Here is a 22,175-nt window from a genome sequence, read left to right on the forward strand (position 1 = left end):
CAATATCTAAAAGATGTTTATTAATTTAGCAGATTATATTAATTGGAAATAGTTTAATTACTTTCAAGTAGTTTTTAAGATTAAATCTTGAAATTATCACTAGGAATTAGAAAAAAAACCTTAAAGAGGGAAAATTCAATCAGGGCAATAGATGAGGGCACTTCAGTAATAAAACTCTACTCACAGTTGCAGTATCTTCTAGCAATACAGCAATTCTGCGAAATCGTGTCTGAGGTTATAGTGGATCACAAAATAAATTGAAGGGAAAGTGTCTAAACAGAAGTTTTCAACATAGGGCACCTGAGATCACAGAATCATAGAACGATTTGGGTTAGAAGTGACTTTAAAGATCATCTAGTTCCACCCCCCTTGCCACGGGCAGGGACACCATAATCCTCTAATTGTTCTCAAAATAATAAGGCCTCAGCTAGTGTACCGGGTCTAGTTTTGAGACTTCAAATAAGATGTGGGTCAACTGGAAAAAGTCGCAGACAACTGTTGTAACAACTTGGGCAAATGCTCAGGGTAGGTTTCTATTAGGTTTCTGCCAGAGGCTGCCTCTAACTTTCTGGTGACCACGGTGAGTTACCGCAGGAAGGTCACCATGTGAGATTGTGACAACCCCTTCTGATATGAATGCATGCAGGGGAGCCAACTGATGCCCTGGTCAAATTTTTCAGGTCAGACTGACCATGTCTGTTCACATTGTTATGTTGTTGGTTCGTACTGCTCATGTTTTTCATAAGAAATTTGTTCCTACTTTCTTTCAAAATGCTTCATGGCAATAATACAAATTTGATGATACGAATTGTATGATACGATTTCAGGTTTGATTTCAAGCTAGCATCGTGCATTTATATTCATTACCATTACAGTGTGAGTGACTGTGGGTGACTGGTGTTTTCAGATTAGCCGTCTAAACAAAGGACACAGAGTACTGCATTTCTGAGCATGTGCCTACAGCCAAACACTTGATGATAAGAAATTTCATCATTGGGATTCTTATTTGAGGATTGTATTTTGGAAAAAAAAAAAATCACAGGCATTGAAGTGACTGACCATTCTTACAGATATCCCATGCCACAGGTGTACAATTGCTGTTGAGATACTGCCCCGCAAGCACACAGCATGGTTCCTAATGCCTTGTGTGCCATGGGTGATAAGACAGCTTTCCCACACTGCGGGTGGTGGTGGGACAGCCTTCCCAAGGCATGGCCGGCTGTGGCTGTGCACTGAGAAATTCCATCATTTCTCCATTAGTCTGTTCCCAGGGAGCAAAAATTCTGCCCAGCCTTGAAAGGAACTTGATTGTCCTAATAACTGGGTGACCTGTGCATCCCTAGGCCATTGCCTGAGGTGGTATTTCCTAACACTTCAAATAAGGCTGTTATCTCCTACTCTGCTTTTAAAAGGTCACATCAAAGCAGCTGTTTCTTTTACTCTCTAGCTCTTTATATTGCTTTTCAAGAAAATAATTTCAAAAGCGTGTTTATTGGTAGATGTAAACCTAGGTCTAGATTTTCTTTAATTGACTGTTTAATTCAATTGTTATCCCACCTCTGTGAAGCCTGAAGGAAAAAGCCATCGACCATTTCAGTTTTCCCTAGATTTACTACTTGCTCATTCTTCTGTTAAATAATGGACTCAACTTTCCTCCCCTTTCTAGTACAGGTTTTACTAGCCTTTAGCAGTAATAATTTATTTACCATTTTTCTGTCCTTTTTCACACATATCTGTGCTCTCATATTTATCCATAGCAATGTATTCTCCCTTTCTATTCTTGTTGATTTTTCTGTTTAAAGAATTTCTGATATGGCCATAATAGCCTCTTACTATCCTCCCTGGTTTCCAATGTATTGGCATAATTTGTCATAATGTTTCCTTTTATTAGTTCTCAAAGATTATTATAATGTATCATTCTGATTGTTTCAGCCATTTTATAAAGAATTCTGAAGTGAACTCCATCTGTCCATACTTAGGTGAGAATTTCTAGCTTTTTAAGCTGCGTCTTTTCAGAGAATACCTGCTCTCCTGAACTCTGCTCCTCTTCTTCAGTCACCTCCCTGGGGGATCACACTTAATACACCTTTTTGTGTATGGAAGTGAGCTGATTTTAAGTTCATGTAAATTCTACTGTGTTGCCACCATTGCCCAAAATTACAAAATTCTATTTTGTAACTTCAGATCAAACCAGTTTCTCCTTCCAGATTAGCAAACAATTCCTCGCTAGTGAGAATCAAACCAGTCACTTTCAAATTACATCTTCATGAGACGAGAGCCCTTTTGTACAGAGTAATTTGTACAGTTTGCAGGTTGCCCTAGCATTTTCTGCATGCATTACAAAGAAAACATCTGTTCCAAAATGGATACCAAAGGAAGAGAGCTTTCATTATCAACCATCTCGCTTCCAGGGCAACTAATTTCTCACTTAAATAGGTCATTTTTCTGTTCTTAAACATAAATACTCCCTGCTACTCTTTAGTCATAGGAAATCACCAAGTTTTGGTAGCAGCTAGCACTTCTTGGGCAGGAATATGACTTTTGTGTCTCATTATTCTTCAGAATAAAGGCAGATGTAAAAATGACTGCACACGTATTTTGGAGAAATTCAAGTTGTGACCATTAATCTCTACTAGTGAAATGACGAGGCTAGGATGTGAGCCTTCATAATGATTCTCACACACATTATACAGAATCAAGATGTCAAATATATAGAGAATGTCACAAGTCTGGGCAAAAAAACTCCTTTTCCCACTTAGAAAAATTAGTCCAATGATCACATTTCTTTCTTTCCTTTCAATATGTTAGAGTTAGAATCTAACACCAAACAGAAGGAAAAACAGCAGTGCAGAATAGAATAGGCTGGTACTTAGGCTGGAGAGAAAAAAAATAGTTTCGATTGAGTAATATTTAGCTTTAAAAATTCTTTTACTTTTTAAATTAGTTTTTTAATTAGTTTTGGGACTGATCTGTGGATTAATAAAAGGTGCAGGTTAAAGAGGAGTTGATAAACTTACTCTAAATTGAATAAAGAAACTTGTAGTTTTGGCCTTAGAATGAAAACCAGTTAAATACACGGGCCAATAGGAGGCAATACAGATGTCAGCATAAAGACTTATCTAACCAAACGAAACAACAGAAACGTAACAGTCAGTTATTTCTAAAGTGTCAACACTGTAAGTACTGAATGCAGAAAAATGCAGAAAATAGAAGAACACCACAACCATTCAGTAGATTTTAACTTATTCTTTATGATGCACTTTCATCAAAATTTGTAGTTGCCAGGTATCAAATTTCATTCATGCAACATCAATCCACTAAGAAATACATATTTTGGTGAGACAATTAAAGTCCATATTTATGTAAAAACTGTTTTGAAATAAAAATAAAACAAGATTTATTTTTACAAAAAACCTTTTTTTTTAATAACAGAATAATTATCTGGAAAAAGTAATTTCCCACATGAGATAGTTAAAGGAAGTTAAATATATTCAAAAATGGAAGAGTCTGCATTTACATAATTATATACCATTAATATTGAAGATATGCTTTCTGGCAAAAAACTTTTCATGCTTAAAAAACGCACCTTAGTTTTATACTGTACATTACAACATACAGTAGTAAGAAACAAAAGTAGTAAACAGTTTATATGCAAAGAAAAAAGTTACATTACAAGACAATTACAACTTTGACACAAAAAAATTAAAATATTCAGTTTTAACAGTATCTGAAGGCAATTCACAATCATTTCAGGAGTTTTGTGAAATTTAAGGCCATTAGTTCTAAATAAAATATATCTGACACAAACTCACAAAACCGTGTATTTTGTAAAAACTGTACATGCAAAACCATTTTATAGTTATATATGAACACGCATATAATAAAAATTTTGGGTAGTTTCGTACATAAAACTGTGCACAAAGCAATATGGTTGTGCAATTTTTAAACCAGTTAATTAACATTATCATTCATGCACCCTGAATGGAAACGTGATTAAATGACAATATTAAACCCAAATATTAAGAGCCAGCATCCCTTTGAATGGGCAATCTAGACAGAAAAAGTTACAATTTTAAATTAAGTTTAAAATGGTCCATTATAAAACACCTGCTGCAATCACCCCAAAATGAAAAATTCCCAGTCCTTTAAGGAATGCACGATAAGATTTAATGAGCTCAGCAAGTTAACTATAATCCTCTGATAGTTCTGATTTGAGGTAATTTTCTTTAATTACTTATAGCAAGTAACTCTTCTAATTTGCTTCACTTACTAGTTTAAAAAACTGTAAACTTAGGTAAACTTAGAAATTGAAGAATCTGTGAAAAAATACACATACCTCCCCCTTGAAGTTTGGAGTTAGTCGTAAGTCATATGTAATTATGTTATTCACATCTTAGGATTTCCTTCTCAAGCCGTGAGATGAATGGATTACTGAGCACTGACTGAAGCAAATCGGGTATTGGAAAACACAGATGTATTTGTCCTTTTCTCAACTTTCATTTGTGTTTGTCTGGACAAACATTCAAAGAGATATTGCTTCTCTTGTTATCTTGTGACAAACTATTGCAAGCTAGAAGACATGTGAGTCAATATTCCAAACTTTTATTCTTAAGAATAGTTATAAAAGTACTGAAATTTAAAAATAGTAACATGTAAACATTGATACAGAGTAACAGCATTCCTATACATCTATATACACACAGGATTCAGAGAGGACAATATCTTCTGAGTTGAAATCCTGACTTGTGCTTTCCCCTCAAATAAATACATCAAAAAAGTTGGATTTTTTTTATTGGAAAAAAAAAAAAAGTAAGACTCAGGGAGAACATCAACATTTTGCTCCTATCATTTAAAAGCTTTCCAGTTGCTCGTGCAACCATAGCAGAATTTTGGTAAGTGAAGAGAATTTTTATAGCTCCAAAAAGCTATCAGAAGCTACTGCTGCATTCAGAGACTCTTGACTCCCGGTGAATGCCAAGCACTTTGGAGCAGTTATATCTGAGTCTGCAACACATGAATAGGGGGTGTATAGGGTGGTGGTGCAGGTGATGGCTTTATTCCTCTGACTCTCATGTAGGACAGAAACTGCTCTGGGATTTCGGCTAGAACATCTTTAGCAAGTCTTGCCATGCTTAACACGTGGTTTCCACTTCTGTCAATGTAATCTCGGAATGGCACAAACTACAAAACAAAAGAGATGTTCACGCAGGTCATTGTGCAGACACAGAATGCATCTTACAGCTTGAAAATAAGAAAGTTTTACCTAGGGAGTCAGAGTACATGAATATGTTACCTTAAACATTTTATATATACATATACATACTTTGTATTTCATAGTACGTATTTTACATATACACATTGTGTCTCAATTTAAAAAAACAATCCATTTTTTAACAGAAACAGTGTCATGCTTTCACTTGGGTGAAGTTCTTCCTGTAAGCCATGGCCAGCTCAGATTGCTAATTATGTGTTTCATTGATAAATTTCATTTAACTCTCAATCATTTTCATAGAAGAAAGTAACTCTGCCCCAGAAAGCTACTCTTAGCTTATATTTCCTGCTCACAGGGATCTCCTACCAGACTGTCTCTGCACTGGCAGTTTGTAAGTAGAATTTTTACCATCTGATGTGAACAAAACAGAATGGGTGACTTTATATTCTTAACCATTTTGCATTATATCTAGTAGAACTATGAACCACCTGAACACTTTTATGAGATACTAACAAATGCATAAAGAATCTAAGCAAAAAGGATCGGATTGAAAAAGAACTTGTTATGTGATACACAGATCTGCAACACCTAAAAAGTTAACTACCCAACTCTGCTTGAATTTCCTAATAATTAATAAGATGCTCGTACTATTGGTATAGAAAAAAGAAACCATCCAGGCTCGATCTTTGTTCACAACAGACAGCATGCAGAGACGTTAAGCTAGCTAATAAGTTATGCCAAAGGGAAGGTTGTTTCCAAATTCTGCATTTTGCTCAGATTTTGGAGCCTATCTCAGCCCAATGGCTGGGTGACTTCAAAATTCAGATTCAATGTCCAAAGCCACTTCTGGTACTGATAAGCGAGGGTATGCTATGTTGGAATTCAAAGCCTAACAGTGTCTTCCCCCTGCCCCGCATCTTCACAAAACAGGGAAGATTTAACTGTTAACTGCTGTACTCTAGGATAAAACTAGAACTGATTGAGAAGTTGGATGCACATATCTCTCATTTCCTGGCTAAACTGTAAAATCTGAAGACTCTTCTGCTTATTCTATCAATCAGATAAATTTTGCGTTCGTGGATGCACAGCAACTAAGGCTCTAGATTAAATTCCACTTTTCTGGAAAGAACTGAAGTTTTCAGGATTTAGGGGAACACTGAATTACAGTGAGAGTTTAGCCTCCAGTGTATTTCTGAGATTGAGAGTTTTCCAGAAAAGACAGAAATAAACAAAAAGAAATCTACTAAATATATTAAATTAAAAAACCCCAAACTATATGAAAGTGTGGAGAGGTGTGGAATAGGACACCAAACCCCAAAAGAAAGACACTCCAGCAATAAAGAACTTTAACTTAATTAAATCACTTTTACAACAACTTTGGAAAGCACTTCTCACCCTGGAATTACAAAACCTACCTAGGCATCAATTTCCTACTAAAAGGTGTTTAGAACTCAAGTAAGAGATGCCTCTTTGCATAAGTCTCCTGAAAAGGATCTCATACTACCAGAAGAAAGCCTTCAAGTCTAGGTATTTGAACCATGTTGAATTAAACTGAAATCTGTCACCAAATTAAGCGTGAACAGCTACTGATTTGGGCATTTCCCTAGGAAGCAGTACATCTGCAGTTTCTTAGAAGATGATGACTTAGTCACAGAACTGTGGAAGTTGGAAGTGACCTCTAGAGATCCTTTAGTCCAACCTTGCTGCTCAGGCAGAGCCGGCCAGTGCAAGTCGCCACAGTCAGTAAGACTATAAGACTATAAGAGTAGTCAGCAAGACTATTCAATGAGAGTAGCCTTTATTGCAGACAGAAGCATCCTTTACTTTTTCATTGTGTTGTTCCCAAGAATGTATAAGGCATAAGGGCAGGAGAACAACAGGCAAAAAGGAAATGGATGTTAGGGTATGAAGCCAGGAAGCAAGGTGTCTGCAGTTCTGTAATTAGCTGCCTTAACTATTTCTGTGTTGATTCACTGACTCTTCAATACAAGAGACAAGCACATACTGTGACAGTTACTAGTACTGATTCCTCCATTTCATAAAAAGCTCTCACGGTTTTCAGAAGCCAGTCCAGCACTGCCCTATTTCAAGTGATTGCTTCTTCTTAAACTCCAGCTTTTCTGTAGGAATATATCTCACTGTCCCCAGAAGCATGAAGTTAGAAGAATGACAGAACAAAACAAGCCTCTCTGTTGCCTGCTGGTTTACACTCAGCTGGGAAAGGATAAGCTTGCTGTTTATTTCCACCTGATGTGGTTGTTCATTTTCTAACGCAATGTCAGTCTTATGTAAAAAGCACATGCGATCTGAGTTAAAAAACAAAATGAGTCCCATCCTAAGAGATCACTTTAACTCTTCTGCAGAGAAGAAAACTCAGATCACTGTTCTGCAGCAAAGGGAGGCTATTTCAACACTGTAATTGTTGAAATGCAATTATACAATAGAGTTGGCCTGAAATAGTTCTCCCTCTCCTCTTCTTATGCTGTATAGATGTTGGAGGATCTGGAGGCACTATGGACAGATAAGCACACAGATATGTGTACGGATATACAAGGGCAACTGGCAATGACAGCAAAGCCTACAGCTAACATGTATAAGTAGAGGTGGCAGAGAAACAGAATGAAGGACGTAAGAGAAACCAAAGGGAAAATGATAGAACGTACAGTGCTTTTTCTACAGTTGGGGTGTTTAATTTAAAGGCTAATATACAAAACTTTGAGAGAAACAATACACACACTACTATGAATAAGTATTTTCCTAAAACATCTTAAATAGAAAAAAGGTAACAAAGGACCAAAAGTGAAATAAACTGAGGAAAAATTGGTACACATGTAATAAGCATACAGAGTCCCTACAAGACACGTTTGCTAGCAAGGAGGGAATAAAGATCATGTCTTTACATTAATTGCAATCAGCACTAAATACAATAGATACAGCGACTCACTGTTAGCAGGCAAATTTTTACCTTTAATAATTCTATGAAAATATTTTACAACATTGACTGCTAGAATTAACAATTTCACTAGCTATTTTTAACTAACCTAATGCACACAAAAAATAAACTTTTAATATTACGGTGGTTCATTATAAAAAGTAAATCAGTTTTATCTTGCCAGATATAAAATGGGGTAATACCAAACCTAAAGGGTTTGACATCATCCATTTTTATTTTTTTTTAGCTAGCGTATAATGTATCTGTTAGTATTCAGACAGAAAAGAGCACAGAATAATACTGCCTTCAGGTAATTCAGCTTGGGGATAAGTTCTGACTGAAATATGTTAATAGTAAATAAGTATTTCTTATTACATTTCTAATATGCAATGAATTCTAAAGAAATACAAAAGAGTATTCAATGCATATTATTTTGTTATTTCTCAGCAGAAATTAGAATATTTCTGGTGCAAAGCATTTCCAAAAATCTTGTTTATAATATTTGAGGAATTCTATCCATTTATACTCTTTGGAGTTGCTGTTGCTTGCAGAAATTATGTATCATTATTAAATGTAACAAATGCACACCAGAGATACCTGAGTTAGCTTTAAAAAAGTCTGAGATGGCACAGGGCTTTTTGCAGGAATACTAGTTTGGACTCCAGAAACACTCCCAGCTCTGGAGGCAGATCTCCACATATTGCTCTGTTGAACAACACTGATATACAACGTCTGACAAAAAAAGCCCAGGACGAACCCTATAGCTTGGGAACTAAGTGTGAGAGAGTAGAGACAAAGAGACAGAAACCACGTTCTAACCTGTCACAATGATACAAGGCTCAACTTGATTGCTTCACTCAGTGCAAGTGGATGCATGTTCAAATATAGACATTTTCCTACCCTCGGTTAGAAAATGTTGATGTGCACTTTAGTATTCAATGAAAAAAATGCACAGCTAGTTAATGATCAAGAGACTAATAATGAAATTAAGTCTGTTCAGGAGGGCAGATAATCAAGAGGCAAAATAGGGTGTCTGGAACATGGATGAAGTACGTAGTCTGGACAGTCTGCGGAGCTGCAGAAATCTGCAGGTCTGAGGGGAAGGGGGATTATGGTGGGTGTGTATGTGCACGCAGAACTGCTGTAGCACCCTGCTAGTGTTTGTATGGGTTTAAATGACAACTACTGGGCTGACTGAATGACTGTAGAGAGCAGGAACAGAACCAGAAAACTTAGGCAGAGAAATGGAGGAGTCTGTGGAATCCAGATGACAGTAGCACTCTTAAGGCTTGGTTCAGTCACAAACACAGATCACAGAACGGTTTGCTTGGAAGGGACCTTTAAAAGCCATATAGTTCAAGCTCCCCTCCAATAAGCAGGGACATCTTCAACTACATCAGGATGCTCAGAGCCCTGACCAACCTGACCCTGAATGTTTCAGGGCTTCTACCCCCCCACTTTGGGCAACCTGATCCAGCTATCATTTGAGGTTTCATAAAGCATGAGGCATCTGCATGGTCACATACAGCAGATGCAACACAGGAACCAGGGGACACTCACGGTCTTCTGGGCTGGCAGCTAGAGGCAAGGAACTACACCCCAAGCATCTCAAATTTACTTGTTAGACGTCTAGGTATTGTCAACTTCTGGAAAAGCCACAGTTTTTCTTTATGGAATCATACTGAGATCACGATACAGAGGCAACTAACTCTTCTTCCATGACTGTATAACCCTAAGTCTTTATATCAGTGTGCTGCCAGCTAGGAGTAATTTCCTAATGAATGCAGATCCACTACTATGTGTTACATAAGGCCTTATAGGTATCACAGATTGTTTCTGAGCTTGTTATGAACACCTTGATAAAGTATGTCAGTGCTAAGGTGACAAGAAAGGCAGGAGTATAGATAGAAACAAGAATTCAAAACAAACAGGATCAGTAAATTCCAACTATCAGAGTAAACTTTCTCTCCCACCTGCACAATGTCTCTTTCTGCAAACTTTCCTCTTGAAGAAATCCTCACTACATCACCATCCAGTTCTTCCATAGCTTATTAAAACAGAAACAAAATGAATTCATCTATGAGTTCAGCTATCCAACAAAAACAATTTTACTGAGAAAAACTTCAGTCAATTTACACTTTAGGGCAATAAACCCAACAGTTGTTATTTAGGTAACACTTTAAGATCATTTGTGACATAAAGTACATCATGCTTTGCAGTTATTTTGCAGTTTTTCATGCTAACAATACACACTTTTTGCCTTTATTGTCATCTTTGGAACAAAACAGACCATAATAAGGTCCTTATCCTTCCAGCTCTCAACCAGCAAGTATATCTGTTTTGGTAAGGCTATATTTATATTTTCTTAGCTAGAGAAGATTTCATCTTCAGCAATTATTCTTACAGAAGATATCATAAGATAGAGCATGAAGAGGTAATAACTCACATTCATACTGGAAAAGTAATGACTGCATGGGAATGTGCAGTTTAGAAAAAAAAAAGTAAAAGTAAATTTATTGTGTAACTCTTTTTGTATCTTTCCAAGCAGGATCAAGGAAAACTCTAAAACTGTCCAGATACTCAGATGCCATTCTAGGTAGGAACACCTACCTGCTCTCTGGTCAACGCTGAAATGGATGGACTTGGGATGACAGGTTAGTGCTCAGCTGTTTGATCTGCAGTCCTACAAACCTTCTTTCAGCATATGCTATGAAAATCAAAGCCCTGCACCACTGAGCTTCTCAGGGCTTTACAAATTGGACCAAGTTCACTGAAACCAGAATTTCAAAACCTAGTTCTTCCAATGTCAGAACTAGAAAGCATAAATGACACTACTAGGAGCCAAGTTCAAGCCATAACAAAAGAGCATGTTTATTCAAAGAAAAAATTAGTAGCTCTGTAGAGCATGTTGCAGTTGATGCTGCTGATGCAAAAACTGTAAGTGTGTTCAAACTGGAAGACTGAACAAGTATTTGAAGAGATCCATTAAACATTTCCAAACATACAAAAAGTACATCCTGCCCAGAAAATTCAAATCTAAAAGCAGCATCCAGGAAACTATCATATTTGCCTGTTCTGTCCTTAGCTTTCTCTAGGTAACTACTCGCGGCCGGCCATATCAGATATAGAATACTGGGCAAACCAGACCTCTGATCTGACCCGTTAAGAGTCATCCTCACATCCTTAAGTAAAGCTCTGTCAAATCTACATGCCATCTGTCTGAGCTCTGGACTTCTAAGAAACTCTCTGGTAGCCACTAGGGACTGTAAGATCCAAGGGACAGTGATATCTGGAGAGAAGTAGCTTAGTCTCTCTACAGCAGAACTGAGGCTTGACTGGCATTTGAATTGCAAGACAGTGTCCCTGGAACATACACCCTCCCTTATACAAATGTACTTATTCAGCGTCCACATAAGAGATGGAGTCTGTTTTTTACAGAAGGAATTTCTGCAGATGGAAAAGTCATTAATCTTCCCTCTTGGACGTTGAAGGACTACAGATTTGGCAGAGGTCTAATAAATGAATTTCACTGAGGCAGCATACTCAAAAAGTGTGGGTGCAAAGATGGAATCATAGAATCATAGAATCACTTGGAAGAGACCCACTGGGTCATCGAGTCCAACCATTCCTAACGCTCCCTAAACCATGCCCCTTAGCACCCCGTCCACTCATCCCTTAAACACCTCCAGGGAAGGTGACTCAACCACCTCCCTCGGCAGCCTGTTCCAGTTTCAGCCCAGTGCAGAATCCTGCAGTACAACCAGAATCCTGCCTTGAGAAAAGTGATAGAATGACAACAAAGAAGTCTGCAAAGACAACATGCAGAAGTAAAAAGAATACAGAATCTATATGTCCTGTCTGAGTTAAGGGGAGCGCAGGCAAAACCAAGGACTGGACAAATGGGTTGAAAGGGAAAAGCCAAAGGCAGGGTGAGAGCAAAGTAAGTAATATACGACCAAAGCTGGAATTCTCAGGGGTAAAAATGAAGTTTGCAAATTTCCCCTCATAGGTATTTACAAAGATAAACTGTCTTTTCTCATCACTTGTGGCATACAATCATCTGAATATAAGTATCCACCTAGACACTCTGTTCAAGGAATAAGATACTTAGAATTACAACTAATATATCACTTGCTAAATAAGAAAGTCAATCCCCAATATTTTTTTTGGTGTCATTTTCTCCTCTTTTCATACTCTCAGAATATTTGCACAAGAATTAACACATACAGTAATTAGTGACGAGGTACATACATACGAAGGCATACTGTCTAACTAGAAGTACTAGAATTAAAAAGAAAGAATGTAGGATATTGAGGAATAGATACACTGGGAATATCTATGCTTCGTAGTGCAGTGATATACATGGAACAACATAAACCAGTTCAGAGAACAGAAGCAGCTTAGTTACTGCAACAGAGAATGGCGTTCTGGAACATTAGCTGAAAAAATACATAAATAATTCTCTTAAATAATTCTCTTAATTTCTCTTCTGCTGTAATAGTCTCACAACGGTGCTACACAGTGAGGGTCATTCCTGCTCCCTAGTGAAACCCAGTTCAACTCAGATCATCTCCTGTATTTATTTTTCTCAGTATTTTTTGCTTGAGTAAGATGATCAATATTCCTTCAACTGATACTTCATAAGGCAACTAAATACCCATGTTGAAGAAATTCAGCATTACTTGAGCATGCTTAGTCTACCGTAAGCTTTTTTTTCTGCTCATCTGCTGAAGCTCTGTAAATGCTGAGCCCTCATACGGTTCTGTGAAAGAGCCCGAGAGGCTACAGCTCTGCGTGGTAGCTTGCAATCATACTGAGTTATCAATCAATCCAGCTGGAAATATCAACAGTGCTTACTGCTTGTTCTATATTATGCTCTCTTAAAGAACAAAAATCGTTTGAAAAGCCACATATTACTGAAATGTAAACAAATACAAAAAAACTAGAAATACGCTAGAACACTTACCATCAAACTCTGCTGGTCCTACACCTACTATAATTATTGACATCGGAAGTTTTGAAGCCTTCAAAAGAAAAAGAAAAAGAGTTTTAATGCATTACATAACCTCTGTCAATAATATGTGAGATCTGAGGGCAATCTGAATAAAAAACAAGCAGAAGTTATGTTTTAAAGAACATTTTTTTTTTCCCTAGAAAGCCATTTGGCCATGGTCCTAGGCAAACAGCTAGAGGTGGCCCTGCTTGAGCAGGGGAGGAGGACACGATGACATCCAAAGGACCGTTCCAACATCAACCAGGCTGTGATTCTGTGATTATGAGCCATAAATACAGTGTAACTGCAACTGAATTATAGTGCCCTGCATAAGTCAGTTATAGTGAGTACAGAATATTTTTGAGCCGTCAAGGCATTTCATAGAACTTACTGGTTGATTGTAAAGAAAATATCCTTTAAAGAAATACCAACTCATAAAGACACAGTATTATATGATACAACATATATGAAACAATAAGTGGCAAGGACAGTATAAAGACAAAGAGTTAAACTTTTGCATATAAACTTAAGTGTTGGCATTTCCTGAATGACAGCATAACCTTTAAACAGTGGCAAAACAGAATGTGTCTGACACATGTGCTGTAATGAGAAGGGTGTCTAAAAGCACAATTAGTATTTAAAAAATTAAATACTTTCTTCCTGAGTTTTACACAAATCAAGTTGCATTGAACATCATTGCCCTTTTTGTTATTTTGGATATTATCAAGACAGAAAAACTGCTACTGAATAGCGTTCAATTAGTTCTGTTGTGGTATCCTAGAAGTATATGTAAAAATGAATGCACCTTCATAAAAAGAAAACACAGCAAATATTCCCAAGTTCCCATTCATTCCAAGCTAACAACCCATCTGCTGTATTTCCAGACAGTTGCAGGCTAGCAGCTATTACTCCTGGAAAAGAACTATTACAGGAAACAAGGTTTTTCTGTTATGTCTTAGTAGTAAATTACTTAATCTTACATAATAGCAGCCAACTGGACTTGCTAGTCTCTTACTTAGAGACTTCATACTAAGGGGTGAGTTAAATCAAGGGCTGCTCTTTTTTCTTCATGGAGCCTTTCTGCCACCGAAAAGAAGATCATCTAAAAGAAACTGCATTCTAAACTTCTAGGCTAGACCAGAGGATGAACTTACAAGCTAAAAGCTTGTTTATCTGCTTTAAAAGTGAAAGTCAGTTTATCTTATTTTAATATTGGAAGCTGGAAGAAGAGAGGAAGTAAACTGGTATCTTCAAACACAGTTATAGATTTAGGTGTAAAAATTTACAAGGCTGGCTGTCAGATTGCTTAGTAACACACAGACTGTCTATGTGCTTCTGGCTAGAATCTGAGGACAGCTTGCTCTCCAATATTTCAGCAATATTTTCATGTGCACCCTACAAACCTGAATGGTATTGAATCTCTACAAGATGTAGGGAAAGCTGTCCTTCAAAACTACCCCATCTACTTCTACACTTCCCATTTTGAAATGATGCTCAATTATTGTAATTTAGGCTTTTCACCTACCACTTCACTATTAAATAGATACAGCGTGGAATGTTTAAAACTATTGGTATAGAACTTTTCAAACCTTGTCTTGAAGTTGTTTCTGTGTGTACTTTCATCTGGCATTTCCCAGAGGCAAAATCAAAACAGAAGCTGTTCATAATACAGAATACTACTTACACGCATAGCAGTTTTGAAGTGAAAGATACTGAAAGTAATGCACAAACTCAGAAACAATTAAAAATAATCAAAATTCTAGCAGACTATTTAGAAGGAAATCAGATGACTAGTATGCTTGCCACGGGGAATCATAAAGTTTGGGGCAATTTTTAAAATGGAGGAGCATCAAAGCTGTCTGCAATTGCTAGAAAGATTAAGAACAGTTCACTATGAAAAACTGCACGGTGGGATGTGCATGAGAAAGGAGAAGGCAAGAAGCAGGTGAGGAAAATCACAAACATACATCGTTAGAGAGAAGAGTATCATTTCCCATAGAATATTACCTAATTAAGCCAAGATTCAACTTTTGCTTTCTTTTTGTCTTTATGAATAATAATTTTTTGCTGTTTGGAAAAAATAGTTGATTTATGGAGCAAATGTAGTGCATGAAACATTAACTGATTTATTGTATTTCCTAAAATATTAATTCCTAGAAACATAATTCTCTTAAATTTCAACATTTTCAGCAAAACTTACATTCACTATGGATTCTTTCGTCTGAGCCATATCGGAAATAACTCCATCAGTAATAATGAGAAGAACAAAATACTGGGAGCCATCTTTTACTGAAGCAGCGTATCTAAGGGAATTAAAAACACCCCATTATAATACTAAAAAAACCCTTTATACAAAAGAACTAACATGAAAATTTCACTACTAAGTACTAATAAAAATAAACATAGATGATGTAGTAGATTTCAAAAGTAAAGGCATTCATAACTAAGATGGACATTCTACTTTAAAATGAGAACATTAGAGAACTGCAACTAATACGATATTGATATTGATAACCTGCATGTGTTGAATCAGTGAAAAACGGGAACTGTATCAGTACCACAAGAAGCATGAACAGAACCTCCCTTATAGAATCATGAGTTGTTAGGAAGTCTCATTTCTTTAATAGTATTACCTCTGGGGAACAAACTGTGGTATGAAGGGCATACATTGATAGTAAACGTTCGGTTTCACAGGACAAATAAAATTTATCAGGAATCAGCAAATCACATAATTCTTTTTTTGTCTTAGAAAACTAGATTAGTTACTGTTGACCATGCTTGCAGATTTATAGTTCTCATTTATGTGCATGTTTGTAAAATGGCTGAACATGCACCCTGCAAACCTGGCTTACATATTCATCTCCTTGCACCATCCATAGATGTCCTTTCAAGACTCAAGCTTCTCCCTATCCTGTATACAAGATAAAACACATCCAGTGCCATTCTAGTCTCACCTCAGCCGAAGTACTCAAGAAGCAACTGATCTTTGAAAATTAGCAGCTTTTGAACACTCAGAAAGTCCTGAAAGACAGTGAGTCCACAGCAGCCCCAGTGAAGTCTACAGCCTGCATACCAGAAACTAAGACTTCAGTTCGTTTATCTTCAACTTCCAAGGGAAAACATGTTCTATATAGTTAGTGAAGAACTTTTTCTGTGTGGAGCACGCTGCTCCACTTGCTGCTTCACTTGATGGAAGCCAGTATAATTCCTACTTTCATGAAGGCTCTTGTTGCCGTGAAGGAGTCAAATAAAACCTTGTAACAGAAGTAGCAAGGAGTAGTATGGAGAGCCGTACAAAAAAAAAACCAACCCTAGTCTTGGTATGAATACTGGGGAATATATGCTCAAGTACAGAAAACGACTATCAAAGAACTCACTAGGTTTTTGGTCACTGAACATGAAAGGCCTGGGTCACTGAACAGGATATGTTCTAATGATGCTCATGATGACCGCACGTGCCTAGAAAATTCTAACTCTGATGTTATATGGTGCATCTGCAAGCAAGTACTACCAATAAAAAAGATGCTGCCACCACAAGATTTACAAGAGTTTCAAGGGATTTGTGTGAAATGGAATCTACAACTCACGAAAAGCCATCCCATTCTTCCCTCTCTCTCTCCAAGATACAGATGGGTAGAAAAACCTCACTGACAATGAACCTGTTGAACATATCTATTTGCATGCTGGCAGTAGGGACTGATAGTTAAATACACAGATTAGCAAGACCTACTGTGGAATACATTTTTACTATCATGCAGAAACTTTTGTTATATAATTTTTCCACAATGCTTATAATCTTTTCAATTATGACTGCAGTGACAAAGGATGACGAGAGAATAAAATAGAAATTCCTTATCCTTTCTAAGCACTTAGTACTGCTTACATACCTACACTGAAGAAATGAAACAGAAATTCAGTTATTTCAAATTTTCCACAGCATAAAACATTCTCAAGATTTTTACAACAAATATCTTATATGAGGACGGGAGATGACAGAAGACATTGGGTTGAGTATGGTGTAGCTTAGGTAATTCCCTAGTGGGGGAAGGAAAATAAACTCATTATCTGCTTAAAGAGCTTCTGAAGTGCTCTGAGATCACAACAGGATAGTAATACCTGACATTGTTTCTAGGGGCTTCACGAGAGGCATATCTTCAAATAGCAGGGGTGTGGGAAGAAGAAATTTCTGAAGGAAAGTTCAAAGAGGAACTGCAGGCTAGATCATCATTTCAAGTACCATATCTATGAGATATAAGATATCCATAGAATAGTCAAGAAACTGAACTTTGAAGGAAAACGATGACTGGCACATGATTTGTATTAAGGTTGATCATGCAGTAGAAATCCCCACGAAGATAACTTAGCTTTTACACTGCAATGTAGTGTGATTCTCTACCAGAAGGAGTTCCCAAAGTTTGCAACGACTTGATATTTAGACAGAAGTTCAGTGGAAGAACTACAAATGCTGGTGACAGGCTTCTGTAATTCTGCAAAAGTTGACATATTCCTGAGAAACAACTGGTTAAAAAAGGAACTCAATTTGTGCTGACTGTACTAGATCAAGAATTGCATTTTGTCAGTGACCAGCACGATTGAGGTTAATTGTGAAATTCTGAACCAGTCAGGTCAGCCGATGTGACTAGTTCTAAAGAAGAAGAAAGAGCCAGAGAAGTCATTGGGTTATACTTCTGGTTGACCTGTCTAATGCAGATGCTAAATGCCACATATAAGTGATTCAGCTGTATTGGTTTATTTCCTCACAGTTCGAAAACTGCTTCTGAAGAGATCCTGTGAAAGGAAAGATTAAAAGGAGACAGCTAGCTGCTAAAGACAAGCAATGGAATATACATGTACATTATTTGAATGGTATGATTTGAAGATGGAACAACTAATCCTAATGATAAATAACTGAAATCGGCTATTTAGCCACGCCATTGTGCACGGAAAATTCTTGGCACCATAGCATTTGCAAATTATTTTTCATTGGGCTGTAGAACTAACAACAGCATGAACAGATAGTAAATAAATATTTCTTGCTACTACAATTAATTATTTTGCAGGATCATAAATAAAACATTAGCAGTCCAATGATTTACACATCCCTACTACTCTGTTTTATAAACATTAGTTCTTTCTCTAAATCTGTAAATAAAATATAGTCTGCTCAGGTAGCTACTCAGCTAAATTATCTCAGCCATATCACTTATGCTGTACTAACACATGGAAGTATACTGTAAGTCGACATCTTGTCTGCCAAAATAAGGCAACATTACCCTTTTTATGAAGCTTCTACAAATACAAGGTGGGTTTTACTTTGAAAAGATAGATGAGATGTTACATAACACAGCACCATAGCTCCCCAGCAGTGGCTGCTCTACTACTACCTTAACAGTTCCACTACCAGCAGGGAATTGTCACCACAGACTGCCCTGGAAAATTTTGCTGACTTTTTGGATATTTTTGGATATTTTGCGATTAGAGGAACTATATATGCCTGAAAAAATGCATTTCATAATCGTTTGACAGATCTATGTCTTTCCTATAAAGCAAAAATCCTGTGCTCCAAAGGACAAAAAAGGAATGTGTCAGTGATCTCAAAATTTTTCTTTCATTATGAGATTTCCTAAGATTTTAACACGGGGAGGATCAACTAGATCGCTTGTATTTATTTTTAATCAGCAATGAAATTCTGCATAACCCTAGCATATATTCTTCAAACCTACTCGAAGGTACAAGTTAATCGTGTTAGACAGAATAAACAAACCAACTGTAAATACCTTTTCACTCTTTAGCATCATGTACCTGTCAGCCTTTTATATGTCATAGTTGTACTGACAATGAAAAGTTTCTGCTAAGTACCTGTTGTGATGCTTACCTGGCTACATGATTAATTACAGGGGCAAAGTTCGTTGGTCCATAAAGCTGTACAGATTTTAGACTCCTGTAATATGCCTCCATTACACCATCAATTCCATGGCAGTATGGATTTTGTGGATTTCCATTCTAATGAATATAAGAGATGAACAATCACTAAAAGTAATTATGAAGCAAAAATTATGTAGGTTAGTGAACACTAGCCAGTGGAGACTATTAAACGGCAAAGACCTAAGCATTCTAGGATCTATTCTGAGAGTTTAATACAAACACCCAATGACTAGGGAAGGAGGTTCTAGCAGCCTCATATTATATGCACTCTGAATCACCGGAACTGTTTCCTTAACATAAATGCCATCTTAAGTGCAATGTAACAGTAACAGGCATTTCCCTGTATGAATTACAGGGCAGATGTAAAAGTGGAATCATATTTAGGGGCACAGTTCTGGCTCAATGATTTCTTTCGTGTACTGTGTGAGTATAAGGCAAATTTCATTGTTTTGTTACAATGTTTCTGCCCTGGAAAACTGATTTTTGACCTAGATTAAACAAATGAAGAAACGAAATTATTTTTTGGGGACCCATCAAAACTGCAGGTACTGTAAATTCTTTGGGTATTTTACTACCTGTCTCCATAATGACTCTATAATGAGGATACCTATTTACAGATGTAAATACAAACATATGAACAAAACTCCACATTAATGACCCATGTCAGGCCACACAAATGATCCATGTAAGGCTTCAAAATCTTCCAAATCACCTTACTCTCCTTCATGTGCCAACACCTCATTGGCTTAATGTGCCAGTATCTCATTCTGAGGTTGAGTGTAACTCCCTGAGAATCTAGAAAAGTAAATGTGTTTTTTCATCAAATTGACCTAGAACAGTAAAAGACAGAGCTGAAAATACTGCTTAGCATTAAATGGGAGACCACTTTATATGTTTATATACGGAGGAAGAAAAATAAACTTGTTTTTTCCTCTGTAAAGGCATCACAATGCCTAATGAATTAACGGAATTAATTTTAGAAAGAACCTTAAAAACTGAAATTAGCCAGGAATAAGTCTGCTGTTTTAATAGCCTTAAGATTATACATCAATCTACTTCAACTTGCTACAAAGAAGTCCAAAGAAAGTCTGTGATCCAAATGAGTATCTGCAATTGCACCTGTTTTAAATTACTATCCCTGTGGAAAACCTTTCCTTGAGATACGACATGTGGCATTGTTTCCCAGCACAGGCTGACTGGTGATCTACAATCACCAGTATTCTTCCATGTCTTCACTGCTATCTAATTAAAACTCATCTGATATACTTACACTTACTGTAATTCTGACAACTTTACACTTCCCAGAGAAGAACAAAGAACTCAAAATAAGAAAGTAGATAAACATCCATACTAAGTTAAAACACATCAACCTTTCTGGCAAATCCTGCTAGATTTTAGGTTTGTAATTTAGCTGGCACATGGACCAGTCTCAGATTTGTTCTTGTCACCTCAGCTTATAGTCCTCTTACTTATCTCTACACCTCTAAACCAGCAGCCTGTAAAAGATAAAGAGATCCCAGAAAATGAGAAAGAACAATAACAATAATAATGAAAGACTGTCTCGTATCATGACTCATTTGCTTCTTAGGATAGATTAGCTTTCAACCATCTGTTTCTCATGCTGCTACAGATGAGGTTAAAGATGATTACTTTTCTTTATTACTATTTTTGGCCTACAGGGACTTCTTGACTCTAGATTTCTCTCAGTAACTTCACTACAATGAAAAATTTTGAAGCAGTCTTTTATACAGAAGAATTACCACATTCGCTGTTTTTCACTTGCCCAGTAAGTGCTTAATACTGCAATCTTAACCCCCCAAATTTTGATGTGGAAAAGAAAGAATATATAAATTTTTTTTTTACTTACCAGTGCAAATTCATGTGATACTCTTCCATCCGGAGGCAGTCTAGCTCCAAAACCTAGAGCTGGGAACATTTTATCACTATCATAGTCCTGAATTATTTCACCTACTGCTCTCAGTGCCATGCCATAAGCATTCAGCTGGTAGGGATTCATGTAGTGCAGCGAAGTAGGCTGTGAAGGGTTACCTGTTGAAGCAAGGATCAGATTTATGTTAAAACTGAATCACTTCAAAATTTTCTCTCTTAAGAATGATAGAAATCTAACAAGGAAGAAATTGAAAAGAAAATAACATGAAAAGAAAACGAACTTATTTCCTATATCCGTAACTGTGGTTGTATCAGGTAAAAACGCAGTGTTCCAAGTACATTTTAATAGGGTAACAGTACTGGTTGTAAACTTATTCAGCATTGAAAGAGCAGTAAAAACCCGTGATTAGACTTGTATATTTGTGTCATTTTATAATACGGTATACACTTTTAAGATGAAATTTACTTAAGTGTTATGACATTCTGAAAGCACCTTTGGAGGAGGATCAAAACTTATCTCTGCTTCACCCCACTTCAGCCTCACTCCACCCGAAAGTCCTTTCTTTTGACTCTCTCAATGGGCTCTTCTAAGTTAGTCAGTTTTCTCTCAGCAATAAAAGAGAATAAAACCCAAAGAACACAAATATTTATAAAATGCTCCTACTCATTCAATTTTACATGTAACTTTTTTTTTTTTCAATTTTTATCTGTTCAGTTTGCCCTGCTTTTCTGGACAGGAATTGGCCTCTAGTCTGTTGCTCAGCAAAATGGAGTCCTGATTCCAGGTGGTGCCAGTCATACAGATAATCAATAATACAATGAAATCAAGCAGAATACTGATATACACACACACGCATATATGCTTAAATCAGAACACAGCACATACATACACAAGATGTTTAATATTCTTACCATTTGAGGCTGTGAAATCAATAGCTACTGTGAAATTTATTTGGGTTCTGTAGAAAAAGTAAATATAAATCTTATTAATAGTTTTACTGCTGTGGAAAAATAAATAAGAGATTACAATGTTATTTGTGGACAAACTGTAAGACATTAACTTTCTAATACAGGTAATAAACACTGAATGTACTCTTTCTATAAGGTTCCAGCCAAGAGCTACCCAAAACTATTTTATTAAGACACTGAAAACAGTTATTTTATCCTATCCTTCCTTTTTTTTCACTGTTTCTTAAAAAATCTTAAATAATTAATAAGGTAAT

At 36.6% G+C, this 22,175-nt stretch overlaps 1 protein-coding gene across 3 annotated transcripts in view; it reads right to left on the bottom strand.

Annotated features, from left to right (window-relative positions):
- Positions 1 to 3,244: 3,244 nt before the first annotated feature.
- Positions 3,245 to 22,175, bottom strand: part of CPNE8 (copine 8) — a 90,086-nt gene continuing 71,155 nt past the window's right edge. The window contains exons 14-20 of one of the 3 annotated variants that reach the window (XM_054056477.1): positions 21,865 to 21,911; positions 20,930 to 21,111; positions 19,013 to 19,140; positions 15,338 to 15,440; positions 13,111 to 13,168; positions 10,118 to 10,191; positions 3,245 to 5,181 (exon numbers count right to left, since the gene is read on the bottom strand). In XM_054056477.1, the coding sequence (XP_053912452.1) occupies positions 4,993 to 5,181; positions 10,118 to 10,191; positions 13,111 to 13,168; positions 15,338 to 15,440; positions 19,013 to 19,140; positions 20,930 to 21,111; positions 21,865 to 21,911 (781 nt within the window). In that variant the 3' untranslated portion in view covers positions 3,245 to 4,992. Of the gene's footprint in view, positions 5,182 to 6,970; positions 9,483 to 10,117; positions 10,192 to 13,110; positions 13,169 to 15,337; positions 15,441 to 19,012; positions 19,141 to 20,929; positions 21,112 to 21,864; positions 21,912 to 22,175 lie in introns of those variants that run through there. The other 2 variants (XM_054056479.1, XM_054056480.1) reach the window with 2 other exon arrangements.

The sequence above is a fragment of the Cuculus canorus genome, chromosome 1 (genome assembly GCF_017976375.1).
Source record: "Cuculus canorus isolate bCucCan1 chromosome 1, bCucCan1.pri, whole genome shotgun sequence".
Classification (NCBI taxonomy): Eukaryota; Metazoa; Chordata; class Aves; order Cuculiformes; family Cuculidae; genus Cuculus; species Cuculus canorus.